This window comes from Xiphophorus couchianus, chromosome 3 (assembly GCF_001444195.1).
Source record: "Xiphophorus couchianus chromosome 3, X_couchianus-1.0, whole genome shotgun sequence".
In the NCBI taxonomy this organism is placed as follows: domain Eukaryota; kingdom Metazoa; phylum Chordata; class Actinopteri; order Cyprinodontiformes; family Poeciliidae; genus Xiphophorus; species Xiphophorus couchianus.
This window is the reverse complement of record NC_040230.1, coordinates 8,190,753-8,208,142: the sequence shown is the minus strand read 5'-3', so window position 1 is coordinate 8,208,142 and position 17,390 is coordinate 8,190,753. Positions and strand designations below refer to the sequence as shown.

The window sequence follows — 17,390 nt, the reverse complement described above, 5'->3', positions numbered from 1 at the left end:
CCTTGACCCCCAAGATTTTGTGGTCTGATAGGACACATAAAAAAGTTTTTGTGACGATTTGCATCTTATAATTAACTTAAAAGTAACACAACAACATAACATCATACTCACAGTCAAACATGGTGGTACTATGTTGGGAGGTAAAATGGTGAACAGCCTGTATTTGTATAACACTTTATCAAGTCCAGAGGACCTCAAAGGGCTTTACACCACATTCACGTATATTCACACGCACACCTTCCATTGGATTCAACTTCTGGGTATCTGACTTGATAGTACAATAATTTCTAATTCTTAATAAAAATATTTAGTAAAATATATCATTGCATAAAAGACAGTAAGCATAAAGTCTTAAAAACACTTGATGATTTTTTTTTTTCCTCCTGGCTTTTCTTCAGTGCTTTTGAGCATAGCAATATCAAATGTGTTTAGCAATAACCTCTAGGAAGTACCCCGTGTTTGGGGGGTTGTAATTAGCTGTATACCATAATCCTCAGAACTTAAAATCTTATATTTTATTTATTATTATTATTATTATTGAGATTCCTGTAAAATAAATTTCTTATTAAAACACTTGGTGAGGGTTACAGTTTCATCTGTTTTTCAATTTCCTTCCCCTACATTTTGAAATCACATTTTCCATCATGAACATTTCGTAAGTTCCGCTCCCCCCTTCTCGAGTTGCGTGTCCTTTGAAGGCTCTAGTCCCATTTGGGTCACTGACTTGAAGCTTAATTCAAACCAATCCCAAAATCCTTCCACCCTTTCTGATTGTGCTGATGACAGCCCATATGTGACGTCAAGACTGATCCTGACGAGTGCGTGGCACCGTGAGTGCGCGCGCGCGCTGGGGTTCGGGCTGAACCAGCAGCGGAGAAAACATCTGGATCGTAAAGGAGTCAAAAAAGGATGTCGGACCGCGCTGAGCTGCTACCGCTGCTGCTGGGCCGTGCCTCTTTCAGCTGTCTATTCGGTCGGTGATCCCCTCATGGAGGGGGAATAACTGGGTCACTCGAAACTCCTCCGCGGATTCACATTGGAGGAAAAAAAAGAAAACGTGCTGCCGAAGTTGTCTCAGTTCTTCGCTATGGATCAGTCCGTTGCAATTCAGGAAACTTTGGGAAAAGAAGAAAACTGCATTGTAGTATCCTTTGAGCCGCGCATGGTTTCTAAATGATCCAAGATTCAAAATAAGGACCTCCTGCTTCAAACTCACTAACTGGACCGACAGATTCTGGAGATACAACCCAGGTTGAGGCCTGTAAGATTAAGCTGTGGGAGTTGATCGGGTTTTTATCACTAACTGCGTCATTTGGTTTGTGATTTCGAACCAGAGTCAGCCTGAACAGTTCGCGCAGTTTTGAGCAGGAAAAACGGGTTTTGTCTTAAATTAGTTCCCCAAAATAGCCTTTTCCATAGAACTGCAGTTGCGCATGTCATCCACAAGATGGCGACATTGTATCAACAGCTCATGATTTCTTCTTGTTGGGAGTGGTTAAGGAGGTTTGATAGCATGTAAACATGAAGTAATTTGCATACATAAAATAGATTTGAATTAAGGATACAGCTCTTGAAATGTCTATGCAAATGTTTTATTACATATTTTTATGTTTTTGGCTGAATAGATGAGTAAATATATTTAAATTACACTTTCCTTAACTAAACTGCTAACATGCTGCACAATGTGACATCTTACTTGAGGATTGCTCAGAAAGCAGACTTCTTGGACTGGTAGAGTGTGCAAAAGAGCATGCGTAAGTTCAAACAAATTAAGGACGCTTTACATGGCTTTTCACCTTAATATTGTTTGTTATATTTGTGCAACAAAAACCTCATCCTGCCTTTTGATTTTTAAATCTTTATTTCCTTCTGAATCACAAACTTAACTAAAACTGACTCTATCATTGGTATTTGTCTAATACTTGTTGCAATTATGTAAAATTATTTGCAGAATCTTTATTTATACCCATCGGAGAATGGCCATTACTGCTGATGATGTGTCACTTGAAGACATTATACCCATCACCCTTGACTTTGCTGTTGTTGAAGGTAATTTTCTTCTGACATTAAATATACAGTGTCTTGCAAAACTATTCTGTTTAGCTCTGTCAATCTTCACTTTTACCCTGTCAACCAAAGCATCCTCACATCATGATGTTGCCACCACCATGTGTCACTGTTGGGTTGATAAATTCAAGGTGATGTTTGTTGTTAGTTTCGCTCCACAAATGAGTTTGCATATAATGCAAAAATGTTTCAGACTTGGCGTCATTTGACCAGGACACGTCCTTTCACATGTCCGCTGTGTCCCATACATTGCTTGTGGCAAGCATTAAGCTGGATTTATTTTCTTTCAATAGCTGATTTATTATTGCTACTTTTTCATAAAGGTTATATTTGGGGAGCGCACAAATAATAGTTTTTCCGTGACCATTAACAGAATGTCCAATATTAACTGGATCTTTTCAGCTCCTGCTTAAGCAATAATCAAGCACTGCTCTTGATTATTGCTCTTTTTGCCAAACAGTGGCTTTAACAGCACAAAATTAAGTTGTAGAAGCTTGTGATATTGTTTTATAACACAACCTTGTTTTAGATTTATTCACAGCTTTATCTCTGCTCTATGGGTGTGTGTCTGGTGCTGTTTGATCACTATGTTCCTCTAACTAACCTCATTTAATACATTACATGTAGATAGACTATTTGCAAATTGCTGAAGGGAGTTGGTTTCACTAGATTTTATTGGAAATATGAGAGTGAAAGGGGCTGAATAAAATGCACATCACTTTTCAGATTTTTTGTAACAAAAACTTTGAAAACCATGGGAGAATGGTGGTAGGAGTTTGTCTTGCAATCGGTGGGTTCAACGGGAATGAATACTTTTGCAAGACCTGTATTTGTTGGCACTTTTTAATAAAATTGTTATTGCCTCTAAACTGAAAAGCAAATAAAGTACAGTATGAAGCACCCTGACATATTTCTCATGCTGCTTTCTCTATAGTTTCTTCTCCAGAACAGCTTGTGGTTGTGGGTAAGTTGCCCTCGTTTATTTGAAGTCTCAAATATCATATCATACATAACTGATCTACCGCACAGAAAATGAACCTTGCAATGTTTTTCCCCTGCCACACTTATTATCTTATTGTAGGTGCAGACACCAGAGTGAGAATGAGCTACAAGAATGAAAAATTAGAGCTCAGGCTTCCGTTTGGGTCCCACTCTCGCTTCTTTCTCGGTGAAGTCAACAAGGCATGGAGTGGTAGGGTGAACTGTTTGTGATCTGTTGACAACAGCCAGCATTTGACAAAATCTTCCAAAGCTTTTGAACATTTTAAGGAGCAAAATATAATCAAATTCTATAATATGTTTGTTAGAAAAGTTGCACAGATGTATTGCAAAAACATATGTCATCATGTCTGAACAATGACATCGGAATTAGACAAGCCTTTAGTTAGAAGGAGGTCTCTGTTGCTAGGGATGGTCACATTCACCACAAGCTCACTTTCACATTGGAAGCATCACATGAACAAAGCATTACGGGCACTATATCATGAATGTCCCTTTTGTTGTTGCTGTACTCAAAGTAGAGCTGTTAATGCTTTGCTGTGAAAGATATCACATTGTTTTCTCTTAATCTATTATTCTTGCTGTCACTGTCCGTTTGTCCATTAGATGTGTGCAGGTTGCCCACACAAGTACCCAAGTTCGAGTGGACCAAGAAGTACAAGAAATCTATCAAAAGACAGGAAGCTACGAAGCAAGCCATTGCACCACTGGAGGTGTTATCTACTAAAAATAACCAGCACCAGAAAATCGGTTTGTCATCTCTGTTTTATTTATAAAAAGCTGGGGTCTGTGTAACCTATTGAACTCCTGACAGTGTCAGAGCAGAGAGGGATGAAGCAGATGCTTGTTTCTGTGTCTTCGGTTGACAATTTTATGCTTTGGAGAATTGCATCATAGCGATTTCAAAAACACCACTTCCTTTGGACGAAACTCTGTCATCCTTCATAGCGTATATTGCAGTACCTTATCACTGGTGAAACAACACCATGAATAATGGGACAATTGCTGAGGCAGACAAATTTGGTAGCACACCTGGTAAAGATATACAAAATGTTTGAAAATAAATTAATCTTTTAATGCTGTAGCATAATTTCTCACTGAGAAAAAAAAAGGAGTCTGAATATTGTACCTCAACAGTTCTTTGCAGTATGAATATTGCACACACCAATACAGGATTGAAACTATACATTGGGCCACTGGTATTCACGGGGTAAGGAAACACAACCCTCCATGAATAGCAAAAATTTGCATTTCATTATATCAAATGCAGAAGAGAGTATTTTAAAAACGGCGATCTTAAATCGTCTCAGTATCTTAGGTCACTATTGCCACCCTAAGACAAAATGTACTTGTTATTCTTAATGTAAGCACAACATCTTGTGAGTTGCATTTTATTTTTGTACAATATTTCATTTCTTGCAGAATATAGCCTATGTTACATTTGTGTTTTGTGTGCTCCTGTAGACACGCATGCAAAACAAAATCAAATGCACAAACACTAAGACAGATCTCTGCAAGCTGAGTGAAACATTTCTGACTTTGTTTGCTACTTGGTGTTGGTACAAAACAAACTTAAACTTTTTTGAGCGTTGAATTCCCAACCACACTCTAAGGGCATGAAGTATTTCCCAGTTGCATTTTTGCAGCTTGCTCTGCGTGTTTTGTCTTTTCACTGCAGCAAGGAAATGCAAAAACCCCTCCTCCTACTACAACGTTAGCATGGGCAGGTCTGAAACACAATGTACATTGATCCTCTGCACAGAATGCGTGGGAGCGGCACAAGGACATGTCTGGGATGACGAGAGACTCTGGTATGAAAATCATTCCCAAAGCATTGATTGTTTATTCTGAGGAGGCGAGAGAAAACACAGGAGGAGCTGTCAGGGAGCTGAGATTGGCTAACTCTTTCTAGCTAATGCTAACCAACAGTAATTACAGCGTTCTCATTATGCGGAAATGTATCGCTTATTTTACGTCCCTTTCGTAACGCTAATGTTATCAACTTGTCTGCTTTTGTTGACTTGAAGACGTGGATATTAAAAGGTCGCGGCTAACGCTAGCAGCAGTATTTAAATGATGTCGATGGTGGGGCACCTGTTGTGGCTGATGTAGCTCAACGTGTTTTAGTGGTGGAATATTCGTGTCCGTTCATACATTTGAATTGCGGTCAACCTGTTACATTTCCTGTCTTTTCACTGTCTGTCTAGTCTTCTTTTGGCTTTTTCTTTCTCTGCCTTTTAGCTTAAAGCCGAAACTTTGTTGAGCTCAGAGTGCCTTTCCCTTTAGAAATTCTGCTTTAAAAATAATAGCTCAGCTTCCAGCCTGTCACCTGACTTTAAGTAGTATTAAAACATGTCAGTCATACCTGAAGCTGAAAATATATTGCATTAAAAACAAAAAAAACCTTGCTTAACCCATGTTTAGGTGAATTCTCGTTGTTGATGCAGCAAGGGATGACGGGGATGTTATGTAATTTTGAACTTTGTGCAGTTGTAGTGACAAAAAGGCGTTAATGTTTTAATACGGAAGAGAATGAAGGGTGTTAAAATCGAGCTGACATGTATGCTGAGTAAAGATTGACCCGCTGATAAAGGCACATGAGCGGGTGCAGTTTCTTATCTCCATATCTGGAAGTGTAAGCTCTTCCTACAAACTCTAAAGCATCTAAAAAAATCCTTATAATTTAAGAGCTACTAATACGCATAATGTGAATTATTGTTACAAAACTAATTCAGAAATATGTTGGATTTAATAGATTATTTTTGATAACTAACTGCTGCTTGAATGCATTTTGCAGTTTGTTTTAAAAGCAGGTGTAGCATAATTCACAAGGAGTTGAGCTGTTTTTATTTGCTTTACCATTGCTTTTGTCCAACTAATGACTAATATACTACATGTCAATACAGCTGCATGAATTATTTTATCACAGTTGCTGTTGCAATATCTTTGCAGTCGCATAAGGTTATTTGTCTTTTAAGTACTAATAATTTGTAATCTAAATGTCATTAATAGCCAGATTTTAAAAAGTTACTACCTCAAAAGTTCTTTTATTCAGAGACCTTAAAAAGTGCAGGAAATATTGCACTTTTCATGAGTTCGGGGAATACTGGAAATGCATCTTTGCCCCTCAATCTTTTTTTGCTGTGCTCTGCCCGTGAGCTAACTGAATTAAGAAATCTACATGTCTCCTTGCAGATAAGATGTGTTTGGCTGTTGTGAAAGATATGCTGTTCGAACAACATATCTGATAAGCCAGCCACTGCCAACTGTCTTCCTGAGCAGATATCTCAAGCAAATGGCATCTTATTATACTCGATATTATTCATTAAATAGAAGAATGATAAAAAGCATTGCATTTAACTATGGTACTACTGCTTAAAAACATTTTTTGTGAAATAAACTATTTTGGCAAAAACACAGAATGGTTTATTTAATCGTTTGTATTTATAAGAGGAGGGTCAATTGTAATGCACAATTAAACATTCCTTACAGATACCGTGATTTATCAAGAACATTACATTTTTTGATTTTGCTACGTTTAATCTTGCTTTCAAGGGTTTAACCTTTGTGCCACATTTTATCCTATGTTTGCCTTTCTTTTTCCAATATACAACTTAATATCTAATTAAGTAGTTTAGTGTCTTTTCAGGTAGGTCCTGCAGTCCATATTCAAATATATTGCTAATGATTGCCAACTGCAATTTATTAACCATGTTGTCTTAATAAGAGTGAGTAGTGATCCTTCATTTTTAACACAGTGAGTTCCATATCTTTATGACCAGGAATATATTTGCATAGTTGCATTTGTTTTTTGGGCAGGTGTAGTGGCATAATTTTAGCCTGCTGACCGGCAGTGAGTAGCAATAGGTGAGACAGCAGTTTGTCAGCTCTGTACAGCCTAGAAAACCTGAATCACTCATTCACTTCTGATGGTAAAAAGACTTTACCTTAATAAAAGTATCATAAAAAATGTTAGTTTTGAATATAATATCATTTGGTATGTTGGTGACCCAACTAGCATTGTTAGCTGTTAATTAAGATTTATAAATAAACATTGAAGGATCTCTTCTGGAATTCATTAAAAATACTCTTTTTTTACCTCCTTGCATTGTTCCAGATTTTCATGGTTCTTATGGTTTCTTTTTGAAAGTTTTAGAAGTCACTTGACCATATGGAACATGCTGAGATTCTTGAGAAGTCTGGGTCATATGTCACCACACATTTCCCTAATAAAACTAATGCAATAAGCACATTTTCTTATTGAAGATGTAAAAATGCAATCCCAGCTTTAGTAGTAACATTTCTGATTTTTGCATTTATTTTGTAATCTTACAAAAATATGATTATTTTTGTATTCAATTTTTTTCCAAATAAAAAATTGGATGCCTCCAACATATGGCTATAATTTAATAACTTCCTAAAAATTGTAGGCTTAAGATGGGAGTAGATTAGGAGGTTATACATATCAGATATAGTTTAGTGAGACTAAAACTATAGTCGTTGTTCAGCCTCACTCTAGATTATTCCTATTTGACACGACTTGATATGGTTTCGGTCCACCTCAAAATCATATTTAATGTTGTCCTTAAGATTATTATGCTATATTGTCAGTTAGATGCATTCCTAATGTATTCTGGTTATGTCTTAAAGTTTAATTTCCTCCTCAAAGTGCTTGGCTTTCTCTCTCAGGGGAGCTGGCTGCCAAGCAGCAGGAGACAGGGCCCATGCTGTCTCATACTTCACACTCAGCCATTAAATCCAGCTACTTAGAATGCAGTAACTGTAACTGACTGCAAAAGATGGCCACAGGCATCTGAAGCCCTCGGCTAGGCCCTGTCTTTACAATATAGAGATTTAAGTTTATTTGTTCCGTGACTATAAATCCTAAGCTTCGTTTTAGTTAATAAGCTAAAATGCATTACATTTAACATTTTTCTGTTTTGCCTTCTTTACTCGCAGAGAAAGTGTCGGACAAAAAGGGATCGTTAGAAAAGGTGAAAAGTTCTAACAGTATCTCACAAAAGTCCAAAGGGAATTCCAGCCAAGATAAGTAAGTTGGGTTTTTAATTATTATTTTTATTATTATGAGTTTCTTTCAAAGTGATGGTTGAAGTTTGAAAAACAAATCCCTCCTGCAGTGAATGTAACTCTTATTAGCTATATTTTTAATAAATTGAAGTACTGCAAAGTGAAACGTATACCAATTCACCGTACACAGAATACATGCATACATGGCATACTTTTCAGTAAGCTAGCATCTGTGTACAAAACGTGTTTTTACTCAAATCTTGCTCTTGTTGTTGGTCTTCTGTTGTGTTAAAACTTTGTGAAGAACAGAATTGTTGGTTTTGATTAGCAGTAAGCCATAATCAACTAATTTATCAGTGCAATATAACCATTCCATCCCCTTTTTGGATTGAATTACTGAAATAAATCAACTTGAAACCTACATGTTCTGTTTCATAACAAAATGAGAGAGAAACCAAAAAAGCTTTGTTGTATGCTTTAAATTAGAGCAACCTTTTCTGTACAGCTGCACAGGTGTGCCACTGCCCTGTTATTAAAAAGCCAGCGCAGCACAAAACGGATCAAAGGGCCAGCCATGACAATAGCACTCTTTTTATGAGCAGTTCAAGTTTGTTTGCAGCTTTATTTAATGCAAATGTGAGTATAAGTTTATAGTTTAGCTCTTAGGTATTTGTAATTGTACTGCTTGTCAGTTAATGTGATCTAACAAGGTGTTCAACAGTACTGCTGACTCTTTGGAAACACTACCTTGCATGAAGGTAGTGTTTGTTTACAATAAATTCCTGGAAAATCACACAGTTCTGATGTAATGTATGTATATATAGTACAATGAAATAGTACTTATAAATTATCTGTTTTTTTGTTGTTTTTTTATGTAAAATAGAATGTCTTTGTTAGAAAAAGAGTTGTTCCTGTTAAAGCCTGACCAGGGGCTTTGCTTACCTCTAAACAAATGTTTTAAATGCAACTGTGCATTTTCTGGTCAGACTAGCCATTCATCTGTTTGTGAAAACACATCTACCCTGTTGCTCCTTAACGGTCCGTTTTTAACTTGTGTGGTGCAGCCAGAGCATTTCTAGTCGAGAGGAGCGGGATGATCTGGTGCGCTCCTCCAGCCACACCACCTCCAACAAAGCTCAGATTCTGGCCATGCCGCAGTTCGGCCTGCGCGACAATCTCATCAGGTGTGAGCTGCTGAAAAGTGAGGACTCGTACACCTATCTGGAGAATTTCAGGTATGATCCTCGTTTCAGTCACATCCTGCATTTGTTTGTCGGCTTTTCCAGGTGAAAGGATTTTGAATTTTAATATTAAGAAAGCTAAATATGTAACTGATTGCAGTTTTCACATTCTAAGTCTTTTGCATCTACATTTATATTTTGTTTCTAAAAGTATGGTGTGTGGGATTTCCATTTTTAGAAGCTATAAAAAATGACAGAGGCTTTGTGGGTTTACATTGCTATTTACCAAAGAAGAGCAAGGCTTTATTAAAAGCACTAGCTGACTATTTTACTATCTTGTGGCTTGGTATGCAGCATCAACTCATTATGAGTTGCATTTAATTGAGTTAGTTTTTCCATGCGTTTTATGTAACTGAAGGATTTTTCTTTTTTTTTTTACACTGGGCACATTGATTTGTACAATTACCCTACTGCCACCTAGTGGTAGACCTGTCTAACTATTATTTTAGACACAAGTGATCTGCTAGGAGCATTGTAGACTGTTGAATGGAAGGAAACCTATCTTAAATCTGGACCTGAAGAGCAAATCTCAGTGGAGATCTAAATGGAAAGACTCTGCTACTGTGTGTGTCACAATCAAAGTGTCAGCAGACATTGCTGGTGTCCTCTATGTAATACTTCTGGTTTTGTAACCAGATGTATTTTTTTCCACTTTCAAGGTTTCTGTTTATGTTTAAGTTTCTAGTTTCATACTTACGGTTTCAGTTTGGTGTCTTAGAAGTTTTGAGAAAATGAAAATACTGCTGTTTGCATGTACAATTAGCCATGTTGTAACTGGGTTGCACAAACCCTTGCTTTTTTTATTGATAGTCCGCTGATATTAGCTTGTGTGGGATGCTATAAAGTTGATAGTCATGTTGGGATTGGCCAAAATGAAGCAGTGACAATAGGAAAACTTGATTAAAAATACCACAGCTTTATGGTGAAATTAGTATGTAATTTCAACAAGAATCCTAACTGCTGCTAAAATAGCATGACATTTAGTATAACAGTTAAATCACTGTCGTATATAATATATATTTTTATTGTTTTTCCATCTATTTTTTAAACTGCTTAATTTGTGTCTAACCTTTTTGGTTCTGTTTTATTTTTCTTAGTTTGAGAACATTTTCAAACTTTTGAATTTGTCTTTCTTGTGATGAAAAGCATAGATGGGGGTCTTCTTTCAGCCAGCTGACAGGCAATGCTGCAGTTTTCTGATCCACACAGTTGTAGAGAACTTATGCAGACACTTTTATTTCTCTCGGCTCTCAATAAAGGGGCTTTGATTAAGCCACAGAAATATGATGTAAGAACATTTTGGAAATTTAGAAATGGCAACTTTTTAAAAACAAAATGTTATGACAGTTTCTCTTATGCATCCTATAGTTGGTTAGAAAGAATTTCAAAGTTTTTCGTCATGAACCACTGTATTACATTGAAACAGAATACGCTCTGGATAATATGTAATGAATTTTGTTTCGCAATTTTAGCTTCCTCATCTGGAAATCAGGCTCAGAAAAGCCACTAGATTTTCCCGTAGACGTAAAAATTCCCAGTCAGATTGATCAGATTAAGTTATGATGATTATTATTTTTTCTTTTACAGATTCTTTCTTGGCACATACAATGTGAATGGTCAGACACCAAAGGAGAGCCTCCGTCCGTGGCTGAGCTGCACTCCAGATCCTCCTGACATTTATTGCTTAGGGTAAGTCATATTCATCCTGCTGGAGAACAGCTCTGCTTAATCCCGTTGCAAAGACCGACGTTTCCTGCTCCTTCCTCTGACAGATGCTTGCAACTATCGAACCTGTTTAAGTAAACCACATTCTCACCCACAGATTCCAGCCATGCATACTGATCCTGCTTACGTTTCTATTTACTGCTTTGCTGTGAAAGGGTGAAAAAGTTTTCTGAACATGAGCAGCTTTGAAACTTTTTTTTTTTGCTCTTTTTTTTTTGTAGTTTTCAGGAGCTAGATCTCAGCAAAGAGGCTTTCTTCTTTAGTGACACCCCCAAGGAGCTGGAATGGATGAAGGCCGTGTTTGAGGCTTTGCATGAAGAAGCTAATTATGCCTTGGTAAGTAGGTTTTTATTTACAGAGCTGGTTTTTATATCATCATGAATTCAGAAGGTTTTAGCTCTGTTTACATGTTGGAGCCAGTCTCTCAGCATCTATCCTTTTTTGGTTTTATTCGCCAAGTCAGCCCACTTATAAGTTTTAGTTCATTTTAGTTATTATTTCCTCATTTCCCCTTTCTCAGAGTGCTGACTCTGTCTTGTTAACTTCCTCATTTGTTTGCACCACTAGTTTATTAGTCAGAGCTCAAGAGACATTATAATGAGGTGTTATTTCTCCCTGCACACTTGGCTGATCTGCTCCTGACAGTTAAATTCAGCTATAAAATAAACATATTTTTGATTTGTGATTTATGCTGGACTCAATGGGAGTTTCTGTGCTTCTTTTTGTGCACATCTGCTTAAAGTTTTCTTCAAATAAGATGCTGATGGAACTAAATGGCTTAAAGCTTAATACTTTTGTATTTTATTTTAGTCATAAACAGAGTTAAATAAGTATTCGTATTTAATTGTATATGTTAACATATGATTTGTTGCTTCAGGTGAAGTTGATCCGTTTGGTGGGCATCATGCTGATCTTCTATGTGAAGAAGGAGCATGCAGAATTCATCTCTGATGTGGAGGCAGAGACTGTGGGCACAGGCATAATGGGAAGGATGGTAAGGATGACTTCTGCAATGCTCTGCTCAGAAAAACAGGACTTTAAAATAGTGCTTGTTACTGCAGGTAAAAAAAAAACAATTAGTCTGTTAAATTGGTCTTCTCTCACTCATTTGGAGTGCACTAGCTCTAGATTATTGTTGTTGTTAATTCTTGTCCCTTATTCGCAAGGGACAAGAATATGCAAGGGTTTCAATGCAATCGCTTGATCTAAATTTAAATTTCTGCCTTTATTGGTACTGATCCAGAACTTTTACTTAAACATTTAGTTTCAATCCTGACGCAAGTGTTATGTAAGCTACAAACTACATACTGTAAGTACTAATGGCTGTACTGCTGCAGTTTTTGAAGCTGTTTTATTTTGTCAATACTGATAATTACATATACAGTAAGTATCAGAATGATCATTTCATTATCAGATGTTAAATCTATATACTGCATTCTATGTATTGGACGTGACATGGTAAGAGACTTTAAAACATAATGACAACAAAAATATGCTGTTGTGGTCAATTATGTTGTGATTTTAGATGTTAGATGGTTTGACAAGTTAAGGAACTAAATTTCCTGTTGAAAGCAATTTCATGTGATGTCATCAAAATAAGTGTGACCAAACTGAAGAATGAGGAAATGCAGCCAAATACTCTTCTAATCACTACAAATAATGTAGTTAACATGTTAAATGAGGCAGTAGTTCAGATCGTTCTCATCAAAAAGATTTTTTCATTTTATTTTAGACTGCCAAATTCTCTTTCTTTGTATTAATCTTTTATCCTTCACAGGGAAACAAAGGGGCTGTTTCGATCCGTTTTCGCTTCCACAACTCTGATATCTGCGTAGTCAACTCTCACCTTGCTGCGCATGTTGAAGAGTACGAAAGACGTAATCAGGACTTCAAGGACATTTGTAGTCGTCTCCAGTTTCGGCAGCTCGATCCTACAGAGCCTCCACTCACCATCTTGAAGCACAAGTGTGTACTTCCTTTATGATTCTACATTGTTACACTGTAATTAGAATGTTGGTGCATCAAACAGGTTTATCATTATGAATATGGAATGATAGTCTGATGTGCGATCATGTCTTTGTTATAAATACGTCTGTGCTTCTTGGATCAGTGTTGTTTTGTGGATCGGGGACCTCAACTACAGAATCAGTGACCTGGACGTCGACAGTGTGAAAGATCTAATCACCAAGAATGATTTTGAGACGCTTCACTCTTATGATCAGGTAATTACTGACAATCTATTATCTTAATGTTCCTGACTTATAATTTGTGTTTATGAGTGGAGATATTCATTTGCTTCATGTGACCCTCAGCTCAAGAGGCAGATCGATGTGGAGGCTGTGTTTGTCGGCTTTAAGGAAGGAGAAATTGATTTCCAGCCCACCTACAAATACGACACCGGCTCCGATAAATGGGATACAAGGTATTTCTAACTGCTTTGCTTTTTTCTTTATGAATCTATATTTTCAATAGATCCACACTGTTTGTAATAAAAGATTGAAGACTTGCAGAGAGATTAGTAGAACACAAACTATTCAATTTATCCTGGAAACATGTCTCACATACATTTCATTTGATTCTTTGAATGGTTTAGTCTTTAGAGGCTTCTTACATCATCCTAGTTTATGCAGCATCTCCATGTGGTTTTGAGTGTTCACAAAAAGAGATCCACTTGTTGATCCATTGTTTATTCAGCATTATTATTTTATCAGAAAACCGGTAAAGTCCAATTTGCTCTGATGTCCTTGTTATATTCATTTGACCTCCTGGATTACACTGTTTATAAAAAATATCTATAAATATGCCTTGATGACTAGGCATCACCAAGTATCACTAACACTAACATTTCAGTGCTTACTTAACAATAATAAATTGTAAAATTAAATTCCTGATTTCTGTGTTTTACCACAAGTAATAAGATAGACCAATTTGCAAATATTGTCCATTTTATTCCTCTGATTTCAGTGAAAAATGCCGCATCCCTGCATGGTGTGACCGTATCTTGTGGAAAGGCAAGAACATTCAGCAGAACCATTACAAGAGCCATATGGATGTAAGGACCAGTGACCACAAACCTGTCAGCTCTTTGCTCGTCATCGGGGTAAATGCTTCAGTCTTCTAACAAATCTCATGTTTAATTCATTGTCTTTGGTTTGGACAAGATCCACTAACCTCAATATTTGACAGGCATGTTAGATATGTAAAATTACTTTAAGATTTTGCCTTGTCCTTCAAACTCTTATATTTGAATTCAGCTTCTTTCTGAAGATGAGAAATAGATATATTAAAAAAAAGACATGACTCAGCTGAAAAGTACCAAAGAAAGTTAAGGTTAAGAGGCAGCAGTTCATAAATCCTATGATGCACAAATGCAGTTATTACAATTACATTTTAGGGAGAGTCATGTAATAAAAGTTTCACAAGTACTGACCTGCTTGGATCGCTTATTATTCTCTTTAATCTTTAATATTTTTTTTAATTACTAAGGCTGCCCTTTAATGCTACTATCCCACACATTTAACTTTTTTAACTTCTTCTTTGTCTCCCTTCCCTTCATCAGATCAAGAGAGTAAATCCTGAAGCTTATAAGAAGACCTTTGAAGAGATTGTGCGCAATATAGACAAAATGGAGAATGAATGTATTCCATCTTTAAGCTTGTCCAAGCGGGAGGTAAAATTTCCTATCCTGTAATTTGTAGTTCAATAGAAATCGGTTTATTTGTATACATTTTCAGAGTTAAATATACTCTTTGTTTTAACACACTTTGTGTAAACAACATAGAACGATGTTATATTTTCACTCTGATTTTGTTTTCCTTCAGTTCCACTTCAAGGACGTGAAGTTCATGCAACACCACGCTGAGACCCTGAACCTTTTCAATGATGGGCAGGTCCCATGTCAGTTTGAATTCATCCAGAAGCCGAATGAATCCACGTACTCCAAGCCCTGGCTCACAGCCAACCCATCCAAAGGCTTCATTGCACAAGGTGAGAATCTTGAACATTGAAACTTAACTTGGAGCCTCAAACATTGCATCATGGCTGCGGCCACAAATCTCCTAATGTTGTATATACATCTCTTATTTTCTAGGTGCTTCTATGGACATTGACCTGGAGGTCTTTGTAAACCGCACAACAGCACCAGATCTAAACTGTGGCAAGCAGGAGATTGAAGATATTCTGGTACTTCATTTGGAGCGAGGCAAGGACTACTTCATCTCCGTAACAGGGAACTATTTGCCAAGCTGCTACGGTACTTCGATCTATTCACTGTGCCACATGAAAGAACCAATTCAAGACATGCCGAAAGAGACCCTTCTTGAGCTGGTCAGCAACTTTTGAAATATCTTCTTTCATTTCTTGTCATCTCTTTTTTTAAAGTTTCGAACAAACGTGTCTTTTTCTTCTGAACATCAGGCAGAAAAGTCTCCAAATGATGATACAGCAACCGATGAAAAGCCTCTTGACATTCCTAAAGAACTCTGGATGATGGTGGATCACTTATTTCGCAATGCTGTCGATCAGGTGAGAAAAGATTTGGATTTACAAAGTTTGCTGTTAGATTTGACATCTGTGTATCCAAGCTGCAGAAATCTGCAAAGGTTAAAATTCTGGGAATAAAGTGCATGCTTTCAGCATTGCTCCTGAGTTGCATAATATAGAAGGTTTTTGCACATTTAAAATTTCCTGACAAAAAAAAAAAAAAAATTTTAGTTTTTTCAATTAAAGTTGTAAAAAATATATTCATTGGGTAAAAAATAAAGCGCTTGTATAGAGAGGATTTCACATTGACCCATATTGGAATGGATTTTACTTTTTTTTACTATTAATATTCTTGCTTATTATTGGGTTTAGTTTGAAATTATTTCATTAGATAACAGTGTATATCTTAAAGTATATAATTCTAAAATTAGAAGGCCTTCCTTAAATTAAAATAAAGGTTTAAGTTTTTGATTTCTCCTGAGGCTACATAGAGGCTAATATGATTAAGTAATTATGCCCTGCAGCTCGTAGGAAGTCGGAGTAGATTTAAGTAAGGAGTTGCATTTATATTTCATTTTTAAGCCTTCATTCAGAAACTTTTTTTATTTAGGTCAGACACAATAAATCATTTATGTATGTGGTCCTAAGGGAAACCAAATGTAGTCTTTCCATTTACAGGAAGACTTATTTCAGCAACCTGGACTTCGGACTGAATTTGCTGAAATAAGAGATTGTCTTGATTCAGGGATGCCGGATTCTCTTCGTATCCTTTCAAAAAAAATGATTAGTTTTAAAAAAGTGGAACACTGAAATATTTGAAAAGCTTTGTTATGGTCTTTGTATACTTTTGCTACTCTTACTAAAGATTTACAAATGTAAATACTCCATATCTGTGTTGAATTTTAATTACATTTATTTCAGAGTGAAATAAAACTCTTTGAAACTACTGAAAGTTCATGAAGCTCTCTGTCACCACATTGCCTTTGTTTTTTTTAAATTGCAGTTATCCTACACCACAGAGTTGTTTCTGTGATACAAAAATAGTTAGTCTTCGGTATATTTCACACAAGAATTGTTTCCTTGACTTTGTCAACCTGTAGCCGGTAGTAACCATTCAGTGGCAGAAGCCCTTCTTCTCTTCTTAGATGCCCTCCCAGAGCCTGTGATTCCCTTTCCTTTTTACCAGCAGTGCCTTGAATGCAGCTCCAGTGCAGGCCAGTGTGAGAAAGTAAGGAAAAACATCACAGCAATCTTTTTTTCTGATGTTGGGGAATAAAAACCTAAATGTTCCGTTGACACTAACTTTCTTTTCCTTGTTCAGGTTATTTCCATGCTACCTCAGTTCCATAAAAATGTGTTCAACTATTTAGCAGCCTTTCTCCGTGAGCTCTTAAAGAATTCTGCAAACAATCGATTAGAAGTTGCCATTTTGGGTAAGAAATGAATGCAATTATTTTTGTTCTTTTTATGTTTAACAGGAATCATTCTTCTGTGTGCTACAAATAATGAATTCTCTTTGTTCACAGCCACTATTTTTGCCTCCTTGCTCCTGAGGTCGCCTACGAAGCAGGATTTTGCAGAAAAAAGGAAAACACAGGAGTTCTTTCAGCATTTCCTAACCTAACATTCCTCTTAGGCACAAAATGTCTATTTTGCTGAAGTGGAACACTAAAAGAAGTACAGTATTTGAAACAAACTGTAGAAATTTATTTTACCACATTTATGTACAGCAAAGTAGTGTATTTACATTAAAGAAATTATGATTGTAATTTCAGTATGTTTTGTGATCCAATTATCACTGATTATTGTAGATCTGTAGAAGCCTAAACATTTTAAATGTATATTTTA

General features: G+C 36.4%; 1 protein-coding gene across 3 annotated transcripts; it reads left to right on the top strand.

The window, feature by feature from the left end:
- Positions 1 to 733: 733 nt before the first annotated feature.
- On the top strand, positions 734 to 17,370 carry inpp5b (inositol polyphosphate-5-phosphatase B). 3 transcript variants are annotated; one of them, XM_028012821.1, is made up of 23 exons: positions 734 to 1,144; positions 1,675 to 1,754; positions 1,952 to 2,049; positions 3,002 to 3,031; positions 3,149 to 3,259; positions 3,673 to 3,816; positions 8,026 to 8,116; positions 9,159 to 9,329; positions 10,923 to 11,024; positions 11,282 to 11,396; positions 11,938 to 12,054; positions 12,838 to 13,025; positions 13,171 to 13,282; positions 13,373 to 13,482; positions 14,025 to 14,160; positions 14,620 to 14,730; positions 14,882 to 15,047; positions 15,151 to 15,386; positions 15,477 to 15,584; positions 16,221 to 16,305; positions 16,643 to 16,770; positions 16,864 to 16,975; positions 17,069 to 17,370. In XM_028012821.1, the coding sequence occupies exons 1-23, from the start codon at positions 1,088 to 1,090 to the stop codon at positions 17,164 to 17,166; spliced, it is 2,706 nt and encodes a 901-aa protein (XP_027868622.1). In that variant the 5' UTR covers positions 734 to 1,087; the 3' UTR covers positions 17,167 to 17,370. The 3 variants fall into 3 exon arrangements, with proteins under 3 accessions (XP_027868622.1, XP_027868623.1, XP_027868625.1); XM_028012822.1 differs by lacking the exons at positions 734 to 1,144; positions 1,675 to 1,754; positions 1,952 to 2,049; positions 3,002 to 3,031; positions 3,149 to 3,259 and adding an exon at positions 4,745 to 4,877 and having other exon boundaries at positions 3,704 to 3,816; XM_028012824.1 differs by lacking the exons at positions 734 to 1,144; positions 1,675 to 1,754; positions 1,952 to 2,049; ... (1 more) ...; positions 3,149 to 3,259; positions 3,673 to 3,816 and adding an exon at positions 4,933 to 4,994.
- Positions 17,371 to 17,390: the final 20 nt, after the last annotated feature.